We start from the raw sequence: 20,866 nt of genomic DNA on the forward strand, positions 1-20,866 counted from the left end.
CGTGGGTAGCTGGCGGGTGTCAGGCAACCCTGCGCTCCCCCTAACCAAAAATCTAATGATTTTAAATTTAAAAAACTTTATGAAGCAATGCACTGACCATGTTAGAAATGGCATTATCATTATTCAAGTTTTATTGCAGAAATGTGCTTAACAGACTAATAACAAAATTGTAGATATGCCATAGGGATAGAGGAAATTCCACACAGCCCCACTATTAGATGTCAAATCACATGATGCCAGTGGATGCTTACTGAGCCAGAATCCTTTCCTTTTATGACAAATTCCCCCATAGTTCGTTCCATACCGTACAGATCTCCATACATGCACATATAAGAAAAATTATTGAACTTAGTAGGATATATATATATATATGCATATATAAAACAATAATTTTTAAAAGTTTACTCATATTGGAAAGGGAATGGAGGAATTTGGGGAGACAAAGAGACAAAGATGATGTAGATTCAGCCATCACATATAAAATTCAAGAAAATGTAAAACTAATTAAAAAGAAACTTAGTCAAGTAGTCAAGGACAAATGGGGTATTTTCATTGTTTATATATACTTATATGTACATATGTGAGTGTACATATGTACATATCTCCTCCTATCCTCTTCATTATCATCCTATCTTGAGACATTTTAATCATTTAACTTTGAATGTAAAAGAAGTTGCTTTTAGTATTTTGGGGTGCTTTTTGTATACATTTTTTCATAATTGCTTAGAGCGATTTGATCAGTATCTTGTTTTCTCTTTATGATTTTCCTCCCAGAGGTGGATGATTCAGTTCAAAGACTCCCATTTGAATTTGCATCAGTCAGAGTTCCTCATAAAATGACATTTTAATGTGCTTTTCTTAACTGCAGTGAAGACACATCTGTGCCCAAAATTTTAAAAGAAATGCATTTAATATGCTACATTAAGATATAAATTCAAAATTCAGAATGACATTACAGAAATTTACTACTGGCTACTTGCCCATTAAAATGACATCTGAGATGATTTGATTTTTAACAAATTAATCTTCTATCTTTAGCTTTTACAGATTGCTGAGTTTTTTTTCTTTTAATCAAAAGATCTATCAAATGACCATTCCTCTGAATTTCAGCTGTTTCAAGAACATTATAAATCCCTGTTTCTGTGTAAGCACAATGGCATACTGCATCTTGACTTGTAGAAATATGAAAATGCCTGAGCTTACTACATGTGCATTGCCTGAGAAGGCATCAAGGATTTATATGGAAATATTTCTTAGGCACCATGGGATTTACTCATATTCTATTTGTATGGAAATTAGATAATTTTTTTGCTCATGATAATTCTTATAGTGGAAAACATTCTGTCCGTTTATTTTCTCTACCCTCTCTCCCATTCATATGTGTACACAAAGATGCATTTTTCTGTTCTACAGCATTTACGGAACACCTGTGATCTCAGGTTTTGAGAACAGGATTTAGAATATAAAATATCATGGCCTTTTAGACCAGTTCCCTTAATAATAACTTTATCCACAAAATCAACATCACTACAGTGTTTCTAGTAATTGGAAAGGAACTCTTTAAGATACTAGGATTTGTGTTGACTCAGACAAGAACTCCTTATTTATAAAGTTCACAAGACACTGTTAGAACAATATATTAATTTTTATGTGCTTGAACATTTTTTTTCCAATTTTCTTATGTATAAACTGAAAATAGTCATTGGTACCACTGTGACTGCATCCACAGAATGCAGTCTGAGATAACTGCATCCACAGAATTAAACCATATTTTGGTAGCATGAGCAGTAGTGGCAGATACTTAGGTATAGTAGATATAAATATGAGTGGCTCTAAGTAAAAGAAAATATAAGCATGGCATGCGTGGAATAGAAGTTTTCTGATTTCCATGTAAATGAATATTGTTAAGATATTAGATTACAGATTCTCCTGGAAGGCCTGCTTTCTCTGCAATTAGAATCCTTACTTTCACTGTCTTTGTCTGAGGCGCTGAGCCACACACCTCTCTCAATTATTTAAATTCCTTACTCTGATCTCCCTAAGGCCCTCAGTGGGACATATGCTTCTTCCACAGGCATTTGCTTCACATGGCTGCTTGCTGGCCTCCTAAATTTATTGGATTGGGACTCATCCTGATAGCCTGCTGATCCATAAGATCAGATGCTACAACCAACTGAACTTGCACTCAGATTCATGAATATCAACATCCTTAAAGAGACAGTATCAGCTCCACCAATCAGATGTCACACCTCAGCTACTGCAATCATCCTAAACATTGCTAGCTTAACACTGGACTGCTTTTCCATTCTTCAGGTCAGACAATACAACTATGTAGACCTTTAAAATCCAAACCATCATGTTCTCAAGACCAGCTACAGAACACCTCTCTGTTTTTCTTGCCACCAGTCCTGTACTATATATCATCTCTACTAACTTAGAGCAATCACTGATGTGCCAAAGGCTATAATTTTTCCTAGATAAACTGAACTTCAAGTATCTAAACTCTAAACTAGCCAAGTAAGGGTAAGAGAAAGACAGATCTACTTGCTCATTCAACATGAATAGTTGGTGTATGTTAGTGCAGAAGCTCATATCAAAAGACACCACCAATGATCTAATGCTATATGCACTGGTTACAACAGAAATATACAAGCAGTATGGAAAATTAAGACAATATGAGTTCCATACTCTGTAGAACAAAATAAACATATAAACAAACAAAGATACAACAACAACAACTGTTGTATCCAGGTCACAGCAGGATCCCCAAGAGAACTCTAAGAACTGCTGACCCGATGTAGTGAAACAAGAGAGTCTTTTATTAATTCGAATAAGACTGGGATCGCAAACCTTCCCACAGCCTTGCGACCCCTTGCCTAGGCGTTTTTATACAAGCATAATCAGGAGTTCTTTGGATTTTAGGCTGACACGGGGAGGTGACAAGGAAGTCATCTTTCAAACACGATATCAATTGTTCAGGCAGTGGGGCTGAATCATGCAGTTGGGAGGGGACATTCTTCTGACCTGAGAAATAACGTTTTGGTACTATCAGGAACTAGTGTGTTTTTACAACTAACCACAGATGTCTGTGGACTCTTGATTACCTTCCTTTAATGGCCCAAACACGAGACCCTTATCTCATCGCTCTTCCCTAGGATAGGCACCAATTGCACTGGGAAGTGCTTAACCAGCTTTCAGTGAGAATGCCAGCCTTGGCAATGGGGTTGGAGGGGAGGGTGACCAAGGGAGGTTGCTGTTTCTCTATTCTCAGGCAGGCATCTGTTGCTCCACCCCGTGGGGGAGTGGTTCATTAGGGATTGCCTAATATTGGGATAGCAATATTCCAGTGTCAGATCAGGTCTTCTCAGAAAGGCTGTGGAGAGGAGCCCTGTATTACCTGTGGGAAAAAGCGGGGGGGGGGTGCGGGAGAGGAAGTTCTTCCAGCAGCAAAAAAGTGCAGAGGCAGGCTGCCTGTGTCTGCACAGTAACAGGCCCCACCAATCTCATAGTAAGAGTCTCTAGTGAAAACAGCAAATCGGCCAATTGAAGTGCCTGCAAAGTAGGCCACAAATTGAGACATAATGCAAATCTCAACAAATGTAAGAAATTTGAAGTACCTCTTTGTATTCTATTTGACTACAACAGATTAAAGCTTCAAATTACAGTAGAAAATAGGCTATAGAAACAACTTGAGCTCACAGAGATTAAATAACCCACTATTACATAATGGATTTGTCACAGTTAAAATTAAGATAAAGATTTAAAATGTTTTAGGATAAAATGAAATTTGAAATACAATATAACAAAATTTCTAAGTCACAATCAATACAGACTCACTGGGGAAGTATATGGCTCTAATTGCCTTTATCAAGAAATCAGAGAGAATACAAATTAATGACTTAATGGTGTACCTTAAGAACTTAGAAAACTGAAAATATACCGAACCCCAAAGCAGAAGATGAGAGTATGTTTTAAAAAAAATGCCAAAAACTAATGAAGTGAAAAATTTAAATAATATAAAGAACCACCCCACACTTTAATTCTTCCTAGACTTCTTATTTTACATCTCCTTCCCAAAATAATGCTCTTTATGGGTTTCTTGTTTGTTTGTCTATTTAACTCACTAAGTGCTAATTAGTGTTGCTAGTATATGTGCTTGGTTATGAGCCAAATAATGAGGAATGGAAAGTATACCATTTGCCACACTCCTAAAGAAATTAGTATCCTCCAGTGACACTCATCATCTACCTAGCTCATCCTTTAGAGGCAGGTTTTTGGGAGGACCTCCACATTTCTTGCTGGAATCTTTAACTTGATTGATTTTGTGTAGATCTTATGCAGATTTACATTATATATATATATATATATATATATATATATATAATGTATATAACATCCAGGACTTTCATAGAACTCCTCTCCATCCTCTGGCAGTTACATTCTTTCTGCAGACCTCCTTAGAGATGTCCCTGGAGTCTGCTGAACGTTGACTTGATACAGAAGTCCCTTTTATGACTGAATATTTAAAATTGCATATTCTTAGCACTTTGAAAAGTAATGAAATTCTGAATTGACCATTACCTCCTATGATAAAAAGTTGCTGATTAAGATTGGGGAAGCATAAACCTATAATACAAACAAAAGTATGTTGAAGGCAGATTGACAATATGACCACTTAGATAACATATATTAATATTGTTAATAAACCTATCAATAGAACTATCACTTCCCTAGCCATAGATATTGAGCTTATTTATAGTACTGGGCTGTGCTTTTCCCATGATGAAGTCACAAATACAATCATGAAAACAAGTAATTACCCTTATAAATAGTCTTACAATTGTTGAACCACTGGGAATATTTTACTTAATAGGTCAGTTTGGTAGTTTGTATTGTCCAATCCACAGCTGGATAAAATCACTGGTATATTTTCTCCATGAGCAGCCTGTACCGTACCATGTGACACTACTCAGGGAACAAGAAGGAAGAGTGTTAAGACCAAAGTGCTGCTGTCCTTCTTAGAAATGGGAGACAAAATAGTCAAGGGAGAAATTATGGAGAAAAAGTGTGTAGCAGAGACTGAAGGAAAGGTCATCCAGAGATTGCACCACCTGAGGATCCATCCCATATACAGACACCAAACCCAGACACTACTTTAGATGAAAGAAGTGCTTGCTGACAGAAGCCTGATATGGTTGTCTCCTCAGAGGCTCTATCTGAGCCTGACAAATACAGAGGTTGGTGCTCCCAGCCAACCACTAGACTGAGCACAGGGTCCCCAATGGAAGAGTTAGAGAAAGGACCGAAGGAGCTGAGGTTTGCAACCCATATAAAGAACAACAATATCAACCAAGCAGAACCCCAGAACTCCCAGGGACTAAACCACCAACCAAAGAGTACACATGGAGGTACTCATGGCTTCAGGCACATATGTGCAGAGGATGGCCTTGTTGTGCATCAGTAGGGGGAGAGGCCCTCACTCCTGGGAAGGCTCAATGCTCCAGTGTAACGGAATGCCTGCAGAGGAGGCTGGAGTGAGTGTGTGCGAGGCGGGGTGTGGGATCCTCATAGAAGCAGGGAGAAGAAACATAGGATAGGGGGTTTCCAGAGGGGAAACTGGGAAAGGGGATAACATTTGAAATATAAATAAATAAAATATCCAATAAAAACAAAGAGAGAGACTTTAAAAAAAAGAAGGAAGAGTGTCCAGGTTAATTCAAGATTCATTTCTCTCTGTTCTTCAACCAAACTGTATGGTGTCTTCAGCAATAGGGACTTATCATCAAGTTATGATGGACCACCAAGAACTATGTCAGTGGCGTTCTGGGTGACTCTGGGACCTTATTAACCAATAACATTTATGAAAGTATTCCTGTCTTAGAGATGTTTTTAATAATTCATGTCTCCTAGAAGCAGCATTATTAACTAATGTGGGATCAAATGAATAAAAGCTATAAATGGCATATAAAATGGTGTTATTTCATTTGGTTTCCTCATATATCCTTAAATTTTTATAATCTACCTTGTACCCTTAATTCCCAATTTCTTGATTGCTATGAATATTGACCACTTTTAAAAATCCTATTTGGTCAATATAATTTTCTGTAAAAATTTGCATCTCTTATTCCTGAAAGTTGCTGTGAAACTGTATTCTAAAACATCAGGTATAAAATTCACCAATATATATTTTGAAATAACATCAATGGATACAATCACGTGGAAGACGGAAAGGTCACGGGGCTTCAACCCTCTACACAAAGAACTACAAGCAATTGAGGAATGCTGAGAGCAAGAGAAATAATCTTCCCCAGGGAACAGCACATAATTGGTTATCAAATAACAAATGGTCAACTCTTGACTTAATATACATACAAATGAAATTCTACAGACTGAATAGTCTGTGTTTATGTATTTAAGAACACATATACATACACATACACATACACATGCATACATACACACACACACAAGCATGCACAACAGCAACAATAGCAACAACAACAATTAAAATGGAAAAGAGTTGTGGAAGGGCTTGGAGGGAAGTAAGGAAAGGGTAAAATTGTATAATTGTATTATAGTCTCAAAAGTTAATAAAAGAAAATTTAAAAGACATATTTTTCTCTTGTACTTCTCTTTTGAAATTTGTCTTCTCAAGCCCTAGACACTTTGGGGAGTATTTGATTTTTTTGCAGTTCTTTGTAAAGTTTTTCTAATAGTCTCTTGTCTGAAATACATGGCAAAGATTTTTCTCTCATTCTGTGGCCTGTGTGCTTGGTTCCCTTGATGTGCCAAGGATTTCATGCAGTCCCATTCATTGTTCCCTATCCCACTAAAGCCCTGTTAGAAAGGTCTTTTCCACATTGCTATCCTGAATAGAAATATTTTGTTCATTTTTATTTGAGTTTTGTGTAAGATGAAAGACATGAGTCTAATTTCATTGTTCTGTAAGTGTATGTCTAGTTTTATTAGCACCATTTGTTGAATTGCCCGGCTTTTTCCACTGTGTGCAAAACAATTTCAATGGCAGTAATTTTTACTATATGGAAATTTTCAGCTTTCTACAGCCATAGGTTAGCTCTCTTGACAATGTATATTCATAGATTATTAATATAGTTTTTGATGCTAGGAAATAGAAATAGATTCTCTGGTCCATGAAAATACATATAAGGAAAATCTGTTTTCCAGTAAGTACTCAACACAATATATTTGTATGTTTGCCATGGTTCATGATAATTAAGGCAGTCTCTTAATAATCCATCAAATCTACTCTATTCCTCATATAGAATTGAGAAATAACTGAAATATAACCACAGAAAATGACTGACTGAGATTAAAGCAATGGTGTGTTGCCAATAAAACAGTTGGTGAATGTGGTCTGGTATGTGTCTACAATAGAGATAAAAACAAACAAACAAACACACACTTATTCATTCTCAAGTCCAATATCACAAAGAGGACTGAGGGCCTAAGATGAAGAGTGGCAGACAAGGAACAGGCCGGACTATGCCAGACTTGTAGGCAAACTTGAAAGAATGGGGTTGAACTCACCAACTATTTTTAAATCAGATGGATGGCATTCATCTTCTGTGAGGACAAGTCATAGAGGAGTGAAGAGAGAAACTGTAATTGCTGGTTCTGAGTGTTATCACATCCATCCTAGCCTTGATTTAAAACTTGTGAAATCTCAATGTATACTACCATCATGTTCAATATAATTCTTACAGCTAGTTGCACAACACATGTGTTCAGTATGATGTGTTAAAATTAGCTAGTTGAGGAAGCCAAACTATTGAAAAAATAGCTGCATCCATTATCAGAAAACTTATAATTATCTAGACAGCTTTGTGACAAACAATGAGAGCAACACTAGCCAGTAGCTTATATCCAAAAGCAAAATGAAGACTCACTGTTAATGATGGAGAATGGCTGTATCTACACTGAGCAAGAGGCTCTCTGTTCAAAATCATCTTTCTTGTATTGCAGTTCAGAAATGTTGTTCTTTATTTAGGAAATTGATTTGCTCATACTCACATGAAATAAAACTTTTTCTAGTCTACCTACTATCTTCAGAGTGTTATGACTTAGGGTCCGGGGAACATCATCAATTTGAGTAACTCTGAAAAGAACTTGTTATAATTCAGACAAAAAGAATTTTTTTCAGACAACTATGAATCAAACTTATTTTTCATAGAGATATATGATCTTGATAATGTCATGTCAGTATAATGTGATTTATATTTGAACTGTAACTATTTCTGGTATAAACATAATTTTTATAACAAATTGGGATTTCAAACTCCAGCCTGTTGATTTAGCCATCCATTCCTAAGTATGATTTCAGACTTAAGAAATAAATATGTTGGATTTCCACCTGCATATGACTTTCAAATAAATCATTATTTGAGTATTTCACATTCAATTTTTAGGCCAAGCCTGTGCTAAGCAGTTTGTTTTCTATTTGTGGTTTACATATATTTAGGCATTTTTTGTTTTTCTTGGCCACCCTGACCATAAGAGAGGATTCAGATTTTTTTTTCCTATATCTATTCCATCAATTAACAACTGAACATATTTTTACTGGTATTTTGTTGCCTCAGCTATTTTGTCATTTGTCTGTCTTGTGAGATACTAACATTGATTTGTAGATTTAAAAAATAAATTTGCATATTAATTGAACTAAAATAGAGTTTATTATAGCATTACAATGGCATATTTCTATTGGAATGAATGTAATGAATTATATTATTTTGTCGGAATAGCATTTCAGTACAGCAAATTATTTATTAGGTTCATCTATGTTGGCCTAGCATGAAGTTTAATGAAGGACTTAAATATGGAGGAACTTCTTTTGGTAAAGAAATAACATTAGACTTTTCTTCAAACTTACTAATTTAATATTTCCTTCAAGAACTATGCTGATTTACAGCTGTAATAACTAGAAATATACTAATACTCTGGCTGGATTTTTGGTGTGTGGGTAAGTATATCAACAAACTTTATCCTTGGAAAGAAAGGTAGTCATTGAAGTATGTGTCCATATGGCTTTATCCTCTCATCTTACAATACTCTTAGAATGTAGAACATTAAAATCTACGAAGCTGTTCACATTTTAAAAATAATTATTTCCGGGGGGTACTGGTTAGTTCATATTGTTGTTCAACCTAGTGGGCCATCAGTGGAAAGAGAGGCCTATTGGTCTTGCAAACTTTATATGCCTCGGTACAGGGGAAAGCCAGGGCCAAGAAGTGGGAGTGGGTGGGTAGGGGAGTGTGGGGGGAGGGTATGAGGGACTTTTGGGATAGCATTGGAAATGTAAACGAAGAAAATACCTAAAAAAAATAATAAAATAATAATAATTATTATTATTATTTCTATGCCTTTTGTGCTGGTGAGATTCTTTGCTGCATTCAATACTTGAGGTTGGATACGTTTAAAGAGATGTTTATTTAAGGCATGACAATTTGAACATAGTTTGAACTCACCAGTTTGCAGTTTTGTGATGGCCACTTGGCTATGCCACATCAAAGGTCTGTGGATTTAATAGAAAATTACAGGATCATATAAGAATCCAACTTGTATGGGGCATAGATTGAATACTTGCTCTTTTAAAACAACTTGAACTTATAAGAAATAACTCTGTATGTAGGATAGTGCTCTGAGGACATTAATTTCAGTATCTACACTGTGGTCTAGGACTTCCCAATGTGGCCAAGGACAACTAGGCTTCCAATTCAAGAGCCTCTGAGGTGTTTAATTCAATTGATACTTAAAGAACTGCACCTCCATTTTGTTGTTTCGAAGCAAAACATTTGCCAGAGTGACCCCTTTAAAACATATGGTTAATTTTGTTTGTTTGTTTGTTTTGAGACAAGGTTTCTCTGTATAGCCCTGGCTGACTTGGAACTCACTTTTAAGACCAAGCTGGCCTCGAACTCAGAAATCTGCCTGCCTCTGCCTCCCAAGTGCTGGGATTAAAAGCGTGTGCCACCATGCCACAGGATTCATTGCATTCTTAAAGAAAAAAAACTTCTGCCATGAAAACACACATATTAAACTATGCATATTTTCAGACTATCTCTAATACCCTCTAAATACATCTCTCTGCCTAGATTAGCTTTTCATGGAATTTCCTATATCAACATTATCTGGTATGATGTTTACTTCTAATTATATTTAATTATTATATAGGGAGATGAATCAAGGAATATCCCATATCCATTTCTTCAGAAAGAAAATGCTTTTTAATCATAATGGCTTTCAGGAGAAATTGTAACTATGGTTATGCTGAACAGAATTAGATACTTTCTTTTTATCATGTACTGGAACAAAAAGTAGATACTTCACAGATATTTCCAAAAGCAGAAATGCAAAAACCAAATCCACATTTATTAAAATTACTAAAAACAAAACAAAACAAAAACTACAATAAGTTTTCACTGAAAACTACATGATTTGAACACAAGTACAGTAACTGCGGTAATTTTGTGTGAATCATATAACCAACTTGACATCTTCTTTTATTTCATTTTAGATGAAATGAATGATCATCAGAGCACTCTGTCCTACATCCTGATTAATCCGTCTCCAGACACCAGGCTTGAGCTGAATGATGTTGTGTAAGTTCATCTCGTGGAATGCACGAGGGATATATAAGCTACTAATTTGCCTTATGTTTTATTCACTAATAGAGCCCCTTCTTTGTTTTCATGATGAGCATGCTTAGAAAATGCTATTTTGGCAAAAATACGTATCTCTGTGCTTCTCTATGTAGTGCTATAAAGTGTAGAATTATTAAAAATGGGGTTTTTGAATGAGGGAGTAGTAGTGAATGTTCTCTAGTCTCTGGGCAAAAGTACACATGCAAAAATAAGAGAAAATCAATACTATAAGTGGAGAATTCCTCACAGAAAAATTGAAGTATTCAGCAATACATCCTTCTAGAGATTTTTAAATTTCTATAAGCAAAAATAAAATACAAAAGAATACAATAAAAAAGGGTCTGAGAGAGAAATTTCATTCACCAAAACATTGGTTCTTAATGTTTCTAATGCTGCGACTTTTCATCATTATTATTACTATTATTATTGTTATTGTTACTGTTATTGTTATGATTATTATTAAATTATTTTACATATTTACATTCCAAAAGTTGCCCGCTTCCAGGTACCCCTTCCCCAAGTACTTCATGCTGTCCTCCCTTCCCCCAACCCCTGAGATGGTGTTCCCTCACTTGGCTAACCACCCCCACCTCACCCTCACAAGAATTGCCCTTTCAAGTTTCCACAGGTTTAATTGCATCTTCTCTCACTGAGGCCATACAAGGCAGTCCTCTGCTATATATGTGCCAGGGGCCACGAAGCAGTCCATGTATGCTCCTTGTTTTTTGCTTTAGACTCTGGTAGTTCTGAGGGATCTGGGTTAGTTGACACTGTGGTTCTTTCTTTCTTTCTTTCTTTTTTTTTTTTTTNTTTTTTTTATTACGTATTTTCCTCAATTACATTTCCAATGCTATCCCAAAAGTCCCCCATACCCCCCCCCCACTTCCCTACCCACCCATTCGCATTTTTTTGGCCCTGGTGTTCCCCTGTACTGGGGCATATAAAGTTTGTGTGTCCAATGGGTCTCTCTTTCCAGTGATGCCCGACTAGGCCATCTTTTGATACAAACTGTGGTTCTTTCTATAGGATTGCAATCCCCTTCAGCTCCTTCAGTCCTTCCTCTAACTCTTCCATATTGGTACCTGATTTCAATTCAATGACTGACTGTAAGTATCTGCTTTTCTCTCAGTCAGTTGATAGAGTCTTTCAAAGGACAGCCATGCCAAGCTCCTGTCTGTAAATATGGCCTCAATAATAGTGCTGGAATATGGTGTGCACACATAAGTTGGGTCCCAAGTTGGGCCAGTCATTGGGAGGCCTTTCTTTCAGTCTCAGCTCCACAACCATCTGGCCTTGGGCTTTGTTTTTGATTGAGTGGTATTTAATGACTATTTCTATTTTCTTAGGTCTTATGGAACTGTTTAGATAGTTTACCTGCTCTTTGGTTTGTGGTATCTAGAAAATCATCCATTTTTAGATTTTTCAGTTTTCTTTGTGTATAGGATTTTGTAGTAGGAATTAAGGATTTTTTAAAAATTTCCTCAGTTTCTGCCCTTATGTCTTCTTTCTCATTTCTGATTGCATTAATTTGGATAAGGGTTTACCTATCTTGTTGATTTTCTTAAAGAATCAGTTCTTGGTTTTCTTGATTCTTTGCATTTTTTGCTTTTTTCCAAAATGGTTGATTTCTACCTTGATTTTGATTATTTCCTACAGTCTACTCCAATTGGGTATATTTCCTTCTTTTTGTTCAAGAGCTTTCAGGTGTGCTGGTAAGTTGCTAACATAGGATATCACTAATTTTTTGCCAGTGCATTTACTGCTATGAATTTTTATCTTAGCACTGATTTTATTGTGTCCCATAAGTTTGGGTATGCTGTGTTTTCATTTTCATTGAATTCTAGAAAGTATTTAATTTTCTTTATTTCTGAGTAGAGAGCTTTTCGGTTTCCTTGAGTATGTGGGATTTCTATTCTTTAGTTTTTATTGAAGTCTAGCCTTAGTCCTGGTGATCTGATAAGATGCATGAGAATATTTCAATTTTCTTATATCTGTTGAGGCTTGTTTTTTGACCGATTATATGGTCAATTTTGGAGAAGGTACCATGAGGTGCTGAGAAAAGGTATATTCTTCTGTCTTAGGGTGAGATGTTCTGTAGATATCTGTTAAATACATTTGGTTCATAACTTCTATTAGTTTCACTGTTTAGCTTCTGTTTCAATAACCTGTCCATTGGTAAAAGTGGGGTATTGAACTCGCCACTACTATTGTGTGTGTTTTGAGTTTTAGATAAGTTTCTCTTATGAATGTGGGTGCCCTTGCATTTGGGTCATAGATGTTTAGAATGGATACTTCATCTTGGTGGATTTTTCCTTTAAAGAATATGAAGTGTCCTTCCCAATCCTTTTGATAACTTTTATTTGAAACTTTATTTTACTGGATATTAGAAAGGCTACTCCAGCTTGTTTCTTGGGACCATTTGCTTGGGAAACATTTTTCCAGCCTTTTAATCTAATGTAGTGTCTGTCTTTGTCACTGAAATGTGTTTCTTGTATGCAGCAAAATGCTGTATTCTGCGTGTATAGCCAGTGTGTTGGACTATGTCTTTTTACTGGCGAATTGAGTCCATTGATGTTGAAAGATATTAAATACCAGAGATTGTTGGTTTGTTTTACTTTTTGTTGTTGGAGGTGGTATTATGTGTGTTCGATTCTCTTTTGGGTTTGTTGTGAGATGATTAATTTCTTGTGTTTTCTTGGGAGTAGATACACTCTTTGTGTTGGAGTTTTTCTTCTAAAATCTTCTGTAGAGCTGGATTGATAGATAGACATTAAAATTTAATTTTGTCATGGGATATCTTGGTTTCTCCATCTATGGTGATTGAGAGTTTTGCCTTGCATGGGCTGGCATTTCTGGTTTCTTAAGGTATGTATGCCCACTGTCCAGGATCTTCTGGCTTTTAGAGTCTCTTTTGAGAAGTCTGGTATAAGTCTAATAGGTCTGCATTTATATGTCACTTGTCTTTTTCCCCTTACTGCTTTTAAATTTGTTGTTCTGTGCATTTAGTGTTTTGATTATTATGTGCTGATCTTCTTTCCTGGTCCAATCTATTTGGTGTTCTGTAGGCTTCCTGTACATTTATGGACATTATTTCTTTAGGGAAACTTCCTTCCATGATTTTTTGAAGATGTTTTCTGGCCCTTTGAACTAAGAATCTTCACTCTCTTCTTGTTCTAATATTCTTAATTTTGGTGTTTTCATTGTGTCCTGAATTTCTGGGATGTTTTGTGTTTGAAACCTTTTTTTTTTTTTTTTTTGGTTTTTTGAGACAGGGTTTCTCTGTGTATTCCTGGCTGTCCTAGAACTCACTTTGTAGACCAGGCTGGCCTCAAACTCAGAAATCTACCTGCCTCTGTCTCCCAAGTGCTAGGATTAAAGACATGCGCCACCATGCCTGGCCTGGCCCAGCAGTTTTAATTAATCTGTACCACTGAGATCTTTCAAACACTGGACTACCAACCAGACAGCATACACCAGTTGATATGAGGCCCCTAACACATATAAAGTAGAGGACTTCCAGGTCTATGTCCACTTAGACATGAAGCACCTAACCCTGTAGAGACTGGAGGCCACAAGGAGTTTAGAGTTCAGGTTGGTTGGGAGGTCAGGGCATCTATGTGAAGATGGGGTAGGGTGGGCAAAAGGTGTGGGATGTGGACCAGTCAAAGAGTGGATGGGGAGGGGCAGGTAATGGAATATGGAGTGTAAAAAATGAATTACAAATAAAATTAAATTAAAAAATACTATCAGGCCGGGGCCTCTAAACAAGTATTTTCTCTTGGTTTCCTTAGTCAGGCTCATTCTATTTGTATGCCATAATACATCAAGCCTACCACAACAATCATACATGATTAATATTAGCACAATATTCAAAATTTTTATAGTTAATCCCTTGGCTCTATGACCATGTTTTTCCATCATATATATGTGTTTATTACTTCAAATGAACGATGAAACAGCTGATAACTAGGATATTTAGCATATAGCTAGCCAGGCATTTTTGTGAGGAATTCCCTGTTCTTCTTCGAATAGTTCTTTTTTTTTTCTTTTAATTTAATCAAAAATATCAATTTAAGTGCCAGGAAAATATGGTTCTCATATTATTGCAGTGACTGTAGTTGTGGCAATGACAGAAGGTTTATCTGAACTCAAACTATGGCACATTATCAAACGTACCACTACTAGCAGCAGCAGATCAAAAGAGAATGAAAGGAATAGTCTTTGTTAAACTGGTTTATACTGATAATAATGTAGATGGCAGAATTTGTCACAACACAAAGGAGTTATTGGATAATGAATTATACTTTACTTTTTGTATTTTTTTCCTAAAAATTTACTTTTAGAAGTTCATTCCAAATCAGAGAGCAACATTAATTTGATTCTGAAACAATAAATCACTAGATGAAATGTCATTAAAAGACTTAATGTGTGCTATTAGTTTTCTTCATTGATTTACAATGCGATTGAAATTTCAAGTAATTAGGAGGCAGTGTGCGTAGATAGTGAGATCCCATTAGTGGATACAAGGACAGTAATTTCCACTTTTATTTGATTGAAGGAACTGGATGGAGCTGCGTTCGTTGTCTAATTCGTCATACTTATAAAGGGCTGTATTGCATGACTATTTTCCCTCCGGGTTGTAAGAAGGAAAGTACAATCATTGTTAGGTATTCGTTCCTAAATTTGATCTTGATTCCTTTTTGTACTTCCTTCTAAAATGATTATAGTAATATGGAATTCTGCTTGCATTTTCACCTGAAAAGACTGTTCTCAAAAGCCATTATTTTAAAAATTTTATTATATCTTTGCTGCCTTTCTTTCCAACTTCAACTGCGACTACTTCCTGGTCTAACCAGAGGTCTAGCCAAACTACCTTTTTGAACAGACCAAAAACTAGTTCTTGCTCATTGCCTACCATCATCTATTTAATTAGGTTTGGAGTGGGCTTTGTGTTTTTGTTTTCTCGTGCCTATTTATAAAACAAATTTCAACCCAAATCCTCTAATAAGATATTACCCTGTTCTCCTCTGCTTGGGGCTATTTAGAACTCCCCTTTCTTCTTTACATTGCCTCTGTTCATTATATACTTACTTGCTGACTTACCTTTATCTATTATTTATTATTTTTTTCTTATGTTATGGACTGCTGACATGTAGTAATGCCACACATGATTCCACAGAATGAAGATCCCTTTCCTCAAATAAATCTGAATATTAATGGAATATTTGAATTTACCAAATGAACATTTTCTTATTTAATCATAGAAATTTTCGAGAATGATATTCAAAGAATCTCATGGTAGTGGTAGCTCTTACATGTAACCCCAGCAGTTGCAGAAAGAGTCAGGAATATCCCCATAATTTTGAATCCACACTGGACTACCTAGAGAACATAACAACAGTTATGACTAGAAAATAAGCCCAATCAGCATCAAGAAACCAGCAAACATAAAGAATAATAAAGAAATATAGATGAACATTTATATCTCAATATTATTTTCTTAAATATTAAATGCACAATTATTCAGGTACGGCAAATGTTATTTTGGCATAGTGTTTGCTGTAATGGTATTCAAAAACATAAATTAAAGTGCTTTTCACATCACCTTCCACAAGCTCTTAATTGTACGACTAATAAAAATAATCATTGATTTACTGATGGGTATGATATAGTTATTAATCAAAGGTAGACAGTTTATGGTACCAAGCAGAAAGGATAAATAAATTATGAAGCTTTGACCAATTGGAAATCTTCATAATTGGAAAGAGTGATTTATTAGCACCTATCATCTAATCATTGAAGGTTAATTACTGTGAGTCTTTCTTTCAGTTACTTATGCAATAATGTAGGCCTGCGTTTTGCCTCTACACTGCGGTGTGGGACACCACCTTGCTGATGGGGTTCAGGGCTCTTGGAACTCTGGCAAATTGTTCAGGGGAGATGAAATACAGCCTAATATAGGAGTCCTTGCCCACATCTAGGTGATGAATGGCAGAGTTAGTGCCAAGAGTGTGGAGGGTCCTCCTGCGGAATACTTGTGCAGCTCTGTACAGCAAAGTCATCACCCGTGTGGTGGTCCTTGACTAGGGAGACTGCCTATGCTTGTTTAAACTGTTTATTTATAGTTTATGAGGATGCATATGGCTTATTGAGGGTGAAACTTTTCCCAGGAAGGGATGCCCAGGAAGGGAAGCAAGCTCATTGGTTAGACACTTGGAGTCTATCTAGATACCTCATTAGCATGGAGAACTCTGGGTTGTTCATAATTGTCATGGTCCTCTTAGTGGGGTGTCATGGTCACGTGCTACAGGACTGTAACCTTGTAGGGAGGGGATTTAAATTCCTACTGTTCTTAGTTATGAGATTTTCTTTCTTTCTTTCTTTTTTTTTTTTTTTTTGAATCTGCTTCTCCATACTTGTTCTTCTGTTTGGTGGCAGGGTTCCACTTGCCCCACACAATATTATTTTATAAAAATTACAGATAGAACATATAATTCAACTGTGAATTAAGGTTGCTTTGATTTACTAATACAGCATCTTGCTTTGTTTTCCTTTGGTAGATATTTGATCCGACCAGATCCACTGTCCTACCTTCCAAACAGTGAACCCAGTAGGAAAAACAGCATCTGCAATGCCACTGTTCAAGATTCTCGGGAGGAAACTCAACTCTGATGAAAAGAAAATAAGAGACATTGTATTCCTTACAGGGATCTTGCTTAAAATTATTAAAATGTTGCAGACAGTCCTAAGAGCCTGATTGGAATGTATTCAGTTTCTCATGTTACTTCTATTTAAAAATAAAATCTATTCTCTTAGAAGTACAGATCATTTTGAACATTAATGTGATATTTGTTGACACTTTCCTGGTTAATATTTAAATTTCATTGGAGGAGATTTTCAAAATTAATATAAAGTGCAGAAGTTAAAAATCTAATATTTAGTTGTTTAGGAATAAACACAACTATCGGCAGTCAATTTTAAAACATTATTAAGACTGTATGAACATTTAAAAGTCCACCTATATTAAGTACATCACAAGAACACAGAAGACTGATTTTCTTTTTATAATTTAATGTCATTATATTGTTTAAAATTACTGTCTCTAAAATTGAACCCATTAAGAATTAATGCTCATCTCTATGTAGAGATTAACCATTAACTTTCATGCTGACTTCTGTCTAGGCATCATAGTTTGCTTCAGAATAGATCTTTATCATCATGTCTGCCTTTCCATATTATTGTATTTATTTTAGAAACTGAGATATACATAGCATGATTACTTTTACAGAAGAAGCTAAAAGACAAAGGAATATTAAGCACCTGAGGGGTTTTTGTTTGTTTGTTTGTTTGTTTGTTTGTTTTTGGTAACTTTACATCAAATACACATTTTATGCTAGAAAAAGTGTACTTAATAGAAAATATTTTTGTTCTCCTAAAGAAAATGCCTATTATAGAGAAAACAATACATATCTTTACAGCTTATTTGAATGTGAGAATTGGAATATTACCTGTATATATCAGAAGAGCAGTGATGACTTCTATAACTTTTGGCTTTAATACTTTTCATTTAGCTATATAATAAAATTCACTAGGAAAATCATTTAAAGTTGAAAGAAAAATATTTATATATTTTATGAACCACAAGGACACTTTAAAACCTTAGGAATTCTAAAAATGTCTTTGATATTAGATATTCACCATCAAAGTCTGATTTAATGTAAAATTAATAAAATGTGTCTATACTTAGCATTGTAAGGAAAAACATCATTACCATAGATATTTATTATATTTGAAATCTAATATGAATTATTTAGAATTTGAAACATAAATTTAATATAACCTGACTATTGAAACACTAATACTCTTAGCTTTCTTCCCTATATTTGATTTCATAAACATGCTAATATTTGCAAGAGAATTAACACATAGTTTGCTAAATCATATCAAATCTTCCCATTGGAGATATATTAGTACACTTAAAATACCTAAAATTCTGATTTTTATCTATTTCTTTATTCATAAAGTTGACACAGAGTCACAATGCAACCTAAAGTAGTTCATGTAAGAAACAGAATATTTTGTCCTTTCTTATCATACTAAATTGGATCATAGAAAAGTAAAATAAATTATTGGAAAAATGAATCCTTATGTCCTTCCCATCATTATTGAGAAAAATAGAAAGATAAAATGTAAAATCAAATCTTCAGGCAATCTTACAATTTGACCAGAGAATATTTTTTATTAGTACTAGTTGTTATTACCTATAATTGAGAATAAAAAAAATATGGAAAGTTCCCTCAAAACAGAGAGATGCTCTCTAGTCTTTAGAAAAGTATTGTAGAACAAGTTGCTTAAAATTGAGAGTGAGAGCATGCCTTAAATGTCATGATTTTATACTAATATGTGTGTATGTTACAAACAGGAAATGCACTTGTAAACATATGACATGATGTTAAAATTGAAAGCAGAACTGAAGTAATATATTCAATATTGAATATATAGATATCAGTAGTCAAGTAGGATATTTATTTAGATTGCCACTTTTTTATTCCATTACAGTTGTTTTAGGAATAAATGTCAGATTTTAAAAGTCTTCTATTTCCCAATGATCTCTGAAGTTTAGTATTTTTGCACTATGACAGTTGCTAAGACTGGGATTTTAAGCTAGGATATGATTATATTTCCTATAAAACTAAAACTTTTATTTCATAAATTTTAAAATAATTATTTTTGATTATGAATACTAGTCCAAATTTAATATTTGACAGAATTAATATTGCTTGCTATAACAAGGATAGTTTATAGTCTTTCCAGTTATTTAAAGAATAAATGATGTTTATTAATGACATTCAACAAATTGTTGCCTTTTTAAAATTATCACACTTGCACATGAAGATAAAACATGAAGTAATTATGCTGGTAGCCTTTTGGGAATTGGTTTGGTTTATTGTATATGTACCATTTTGCTACCAGTTTCATTGAATTGATTTAAAAATGAATAAATAATAAAATTATTTCTGATGATGAAAATTCCTTGTTTTTTTTTTAATAACAGAACTTTGGACAAATTCTGTTTTGAAACTGTAAAAGTATTTTTGTCATTTTTATATCTCAAACACCAAATAAATGTGAAAGTTATTCATTTGAGAGGCAAATTAAAATAATTTTTAATTTTGCAGCCTGTGGATAAATACTGCAGGAAAGAAGAAGGGGAACGAGGAGGAGGAGAGAGAAAAGAGGTACACAATAGGAAGGAAACTACAAAGAGGGTGTGGAGAGGGAAATGTAAGTGCCAAAATAAAAGCATATGTTTAAAAAGAGTGTGTTAGGTCCTATTATGCTCAATTATAAATTCAGAAAAAAAATCACCACGCAAGTGAAAATTAAAATTGTTTTAAACATTGAATGGTCTTCTCTTTCAGGCAAATAGTAGACACCATTCTCCCTTTTTCTGCTGCTCTGGGATGTATTTGATGAGAACATAGATTTCGCCATGGGGATACAAGTAGAGAACAGAACCATGGCAAAGTGGGCCATTGAGACCCCTGAGATTTTGTTTTGTCTCCCATAATCCTATTCATGATGTTGAGAAACTTAATGGACATAGACAGTCCCTGGAAAGCATGTTCTGTCCTCTTTAAGAACTAACTCCTGAAGCAAAGTGATGTTGCAGGATCCAGACTACTCAGGCAGGTTTTGCTTTTGCAGGATAGTGTATGCTTTGGACAAGGGGTTTTGGAATGTATAGTGGTTGGCACACAGTGACTTAAAGAAGCTGTCACAGTGAGGTGGGCCTTAGGGAAAGTGTTACAGATGAAGTATGCCTCAGAAAAACTTTCCCTAGAACCTTGGAGCAGAATTCTAGTGAGTCCACAGAAAAGTTGTGACTGCTTTCATTGGTATGAGATCCCACAGTGCTGCCTTCAAGTGAACCTGGAACTAGTTTGAAGGCTTTCCCCCAGAAACCTTTATCTTGAACTTGAAGCTGTGGATACTGCTTATATAGTACTTCAAGGTTTTCATATTCTCTTTGCTAACTAGTCTGTTATTACTCCAAGGTCCCCTTAGGAGTTAATTCTTCCCCAACAGCATTTTCCATGCTCCTGAGAGATTTCTTGACCATCACAATGAAGATTGACTAGGGGATAAAACTCCTTTATATCAAAGGAGATTAATTTATGATACTCTCTAAGAGGAAAATGAGGAAA

At 35.1% G+C, this 20,866-nt stretch overlaps 1 protein-coding gene and 1 long non-coding RNA gene across 6 annotated transcripts in view; one reads left to right on the plus strand and one right to left on the minus strand.

The window, feature by feature from the left end:
• The window catches only part of Kcnt2 (potassium sodium-activated channel subfamily T member 2), a 350,913-nt gene extending 331,238 nt beyond the window's left edge, over nucleotides 1–19,675 (plus strand). For all 5 annotated transcript variants that reach the window (XM_029477031.1, XM_029477035.1, XM_029477039.1 and 2 more), the window contains 2 exons: nucleotides 10,532–10,616; nucleotides 17,219–19,675. In XM_029477031.1, coding sequence (XP_029332891.1) covers nucleotides 10,532–10,616; nucleotides 17,219–17,330 — 197 coding nt within the window. In that variant the 3' untranslated portion in view covers nucleotides 17,331–19,675. The remainder of the gene's footprint in view (nucleotides 1–10,531; nucleotides 10,617–17,218) is intronic.
• LOC110291000 overlaps nucleotides 1–20,866 on the minus strand; it is a 48,828-nt gene that overhangs the window by 19,192 nt on the left and 8,770 nt on the right. The window contains exon 2 of the long non-coding RNA XR_002377521.1: nucleotides 9,483–9,529. This is a non-coding gene — a long non-coding RNA (uncharacterized LOC110291000). The remainder of the gene's footprint in view (nucleotides 1–9,482; nucleotides 9,530–20,866) is intronic.

The sequence above is a fragment of the Mus caroli genome, chromosome 1 (genome assembly GCF_900094665.2).
Source record: "Mus caroli chromosome 1, CAROLI_EIJ_v1.1, whole genome shotgun sequence".
In the NCBI taxonomy this organism is placed as follows: Eukaryota; Metazoa; Chordata; class Mammalia; order Rodentia; family Muridae; genus Mus; species Mus caroli.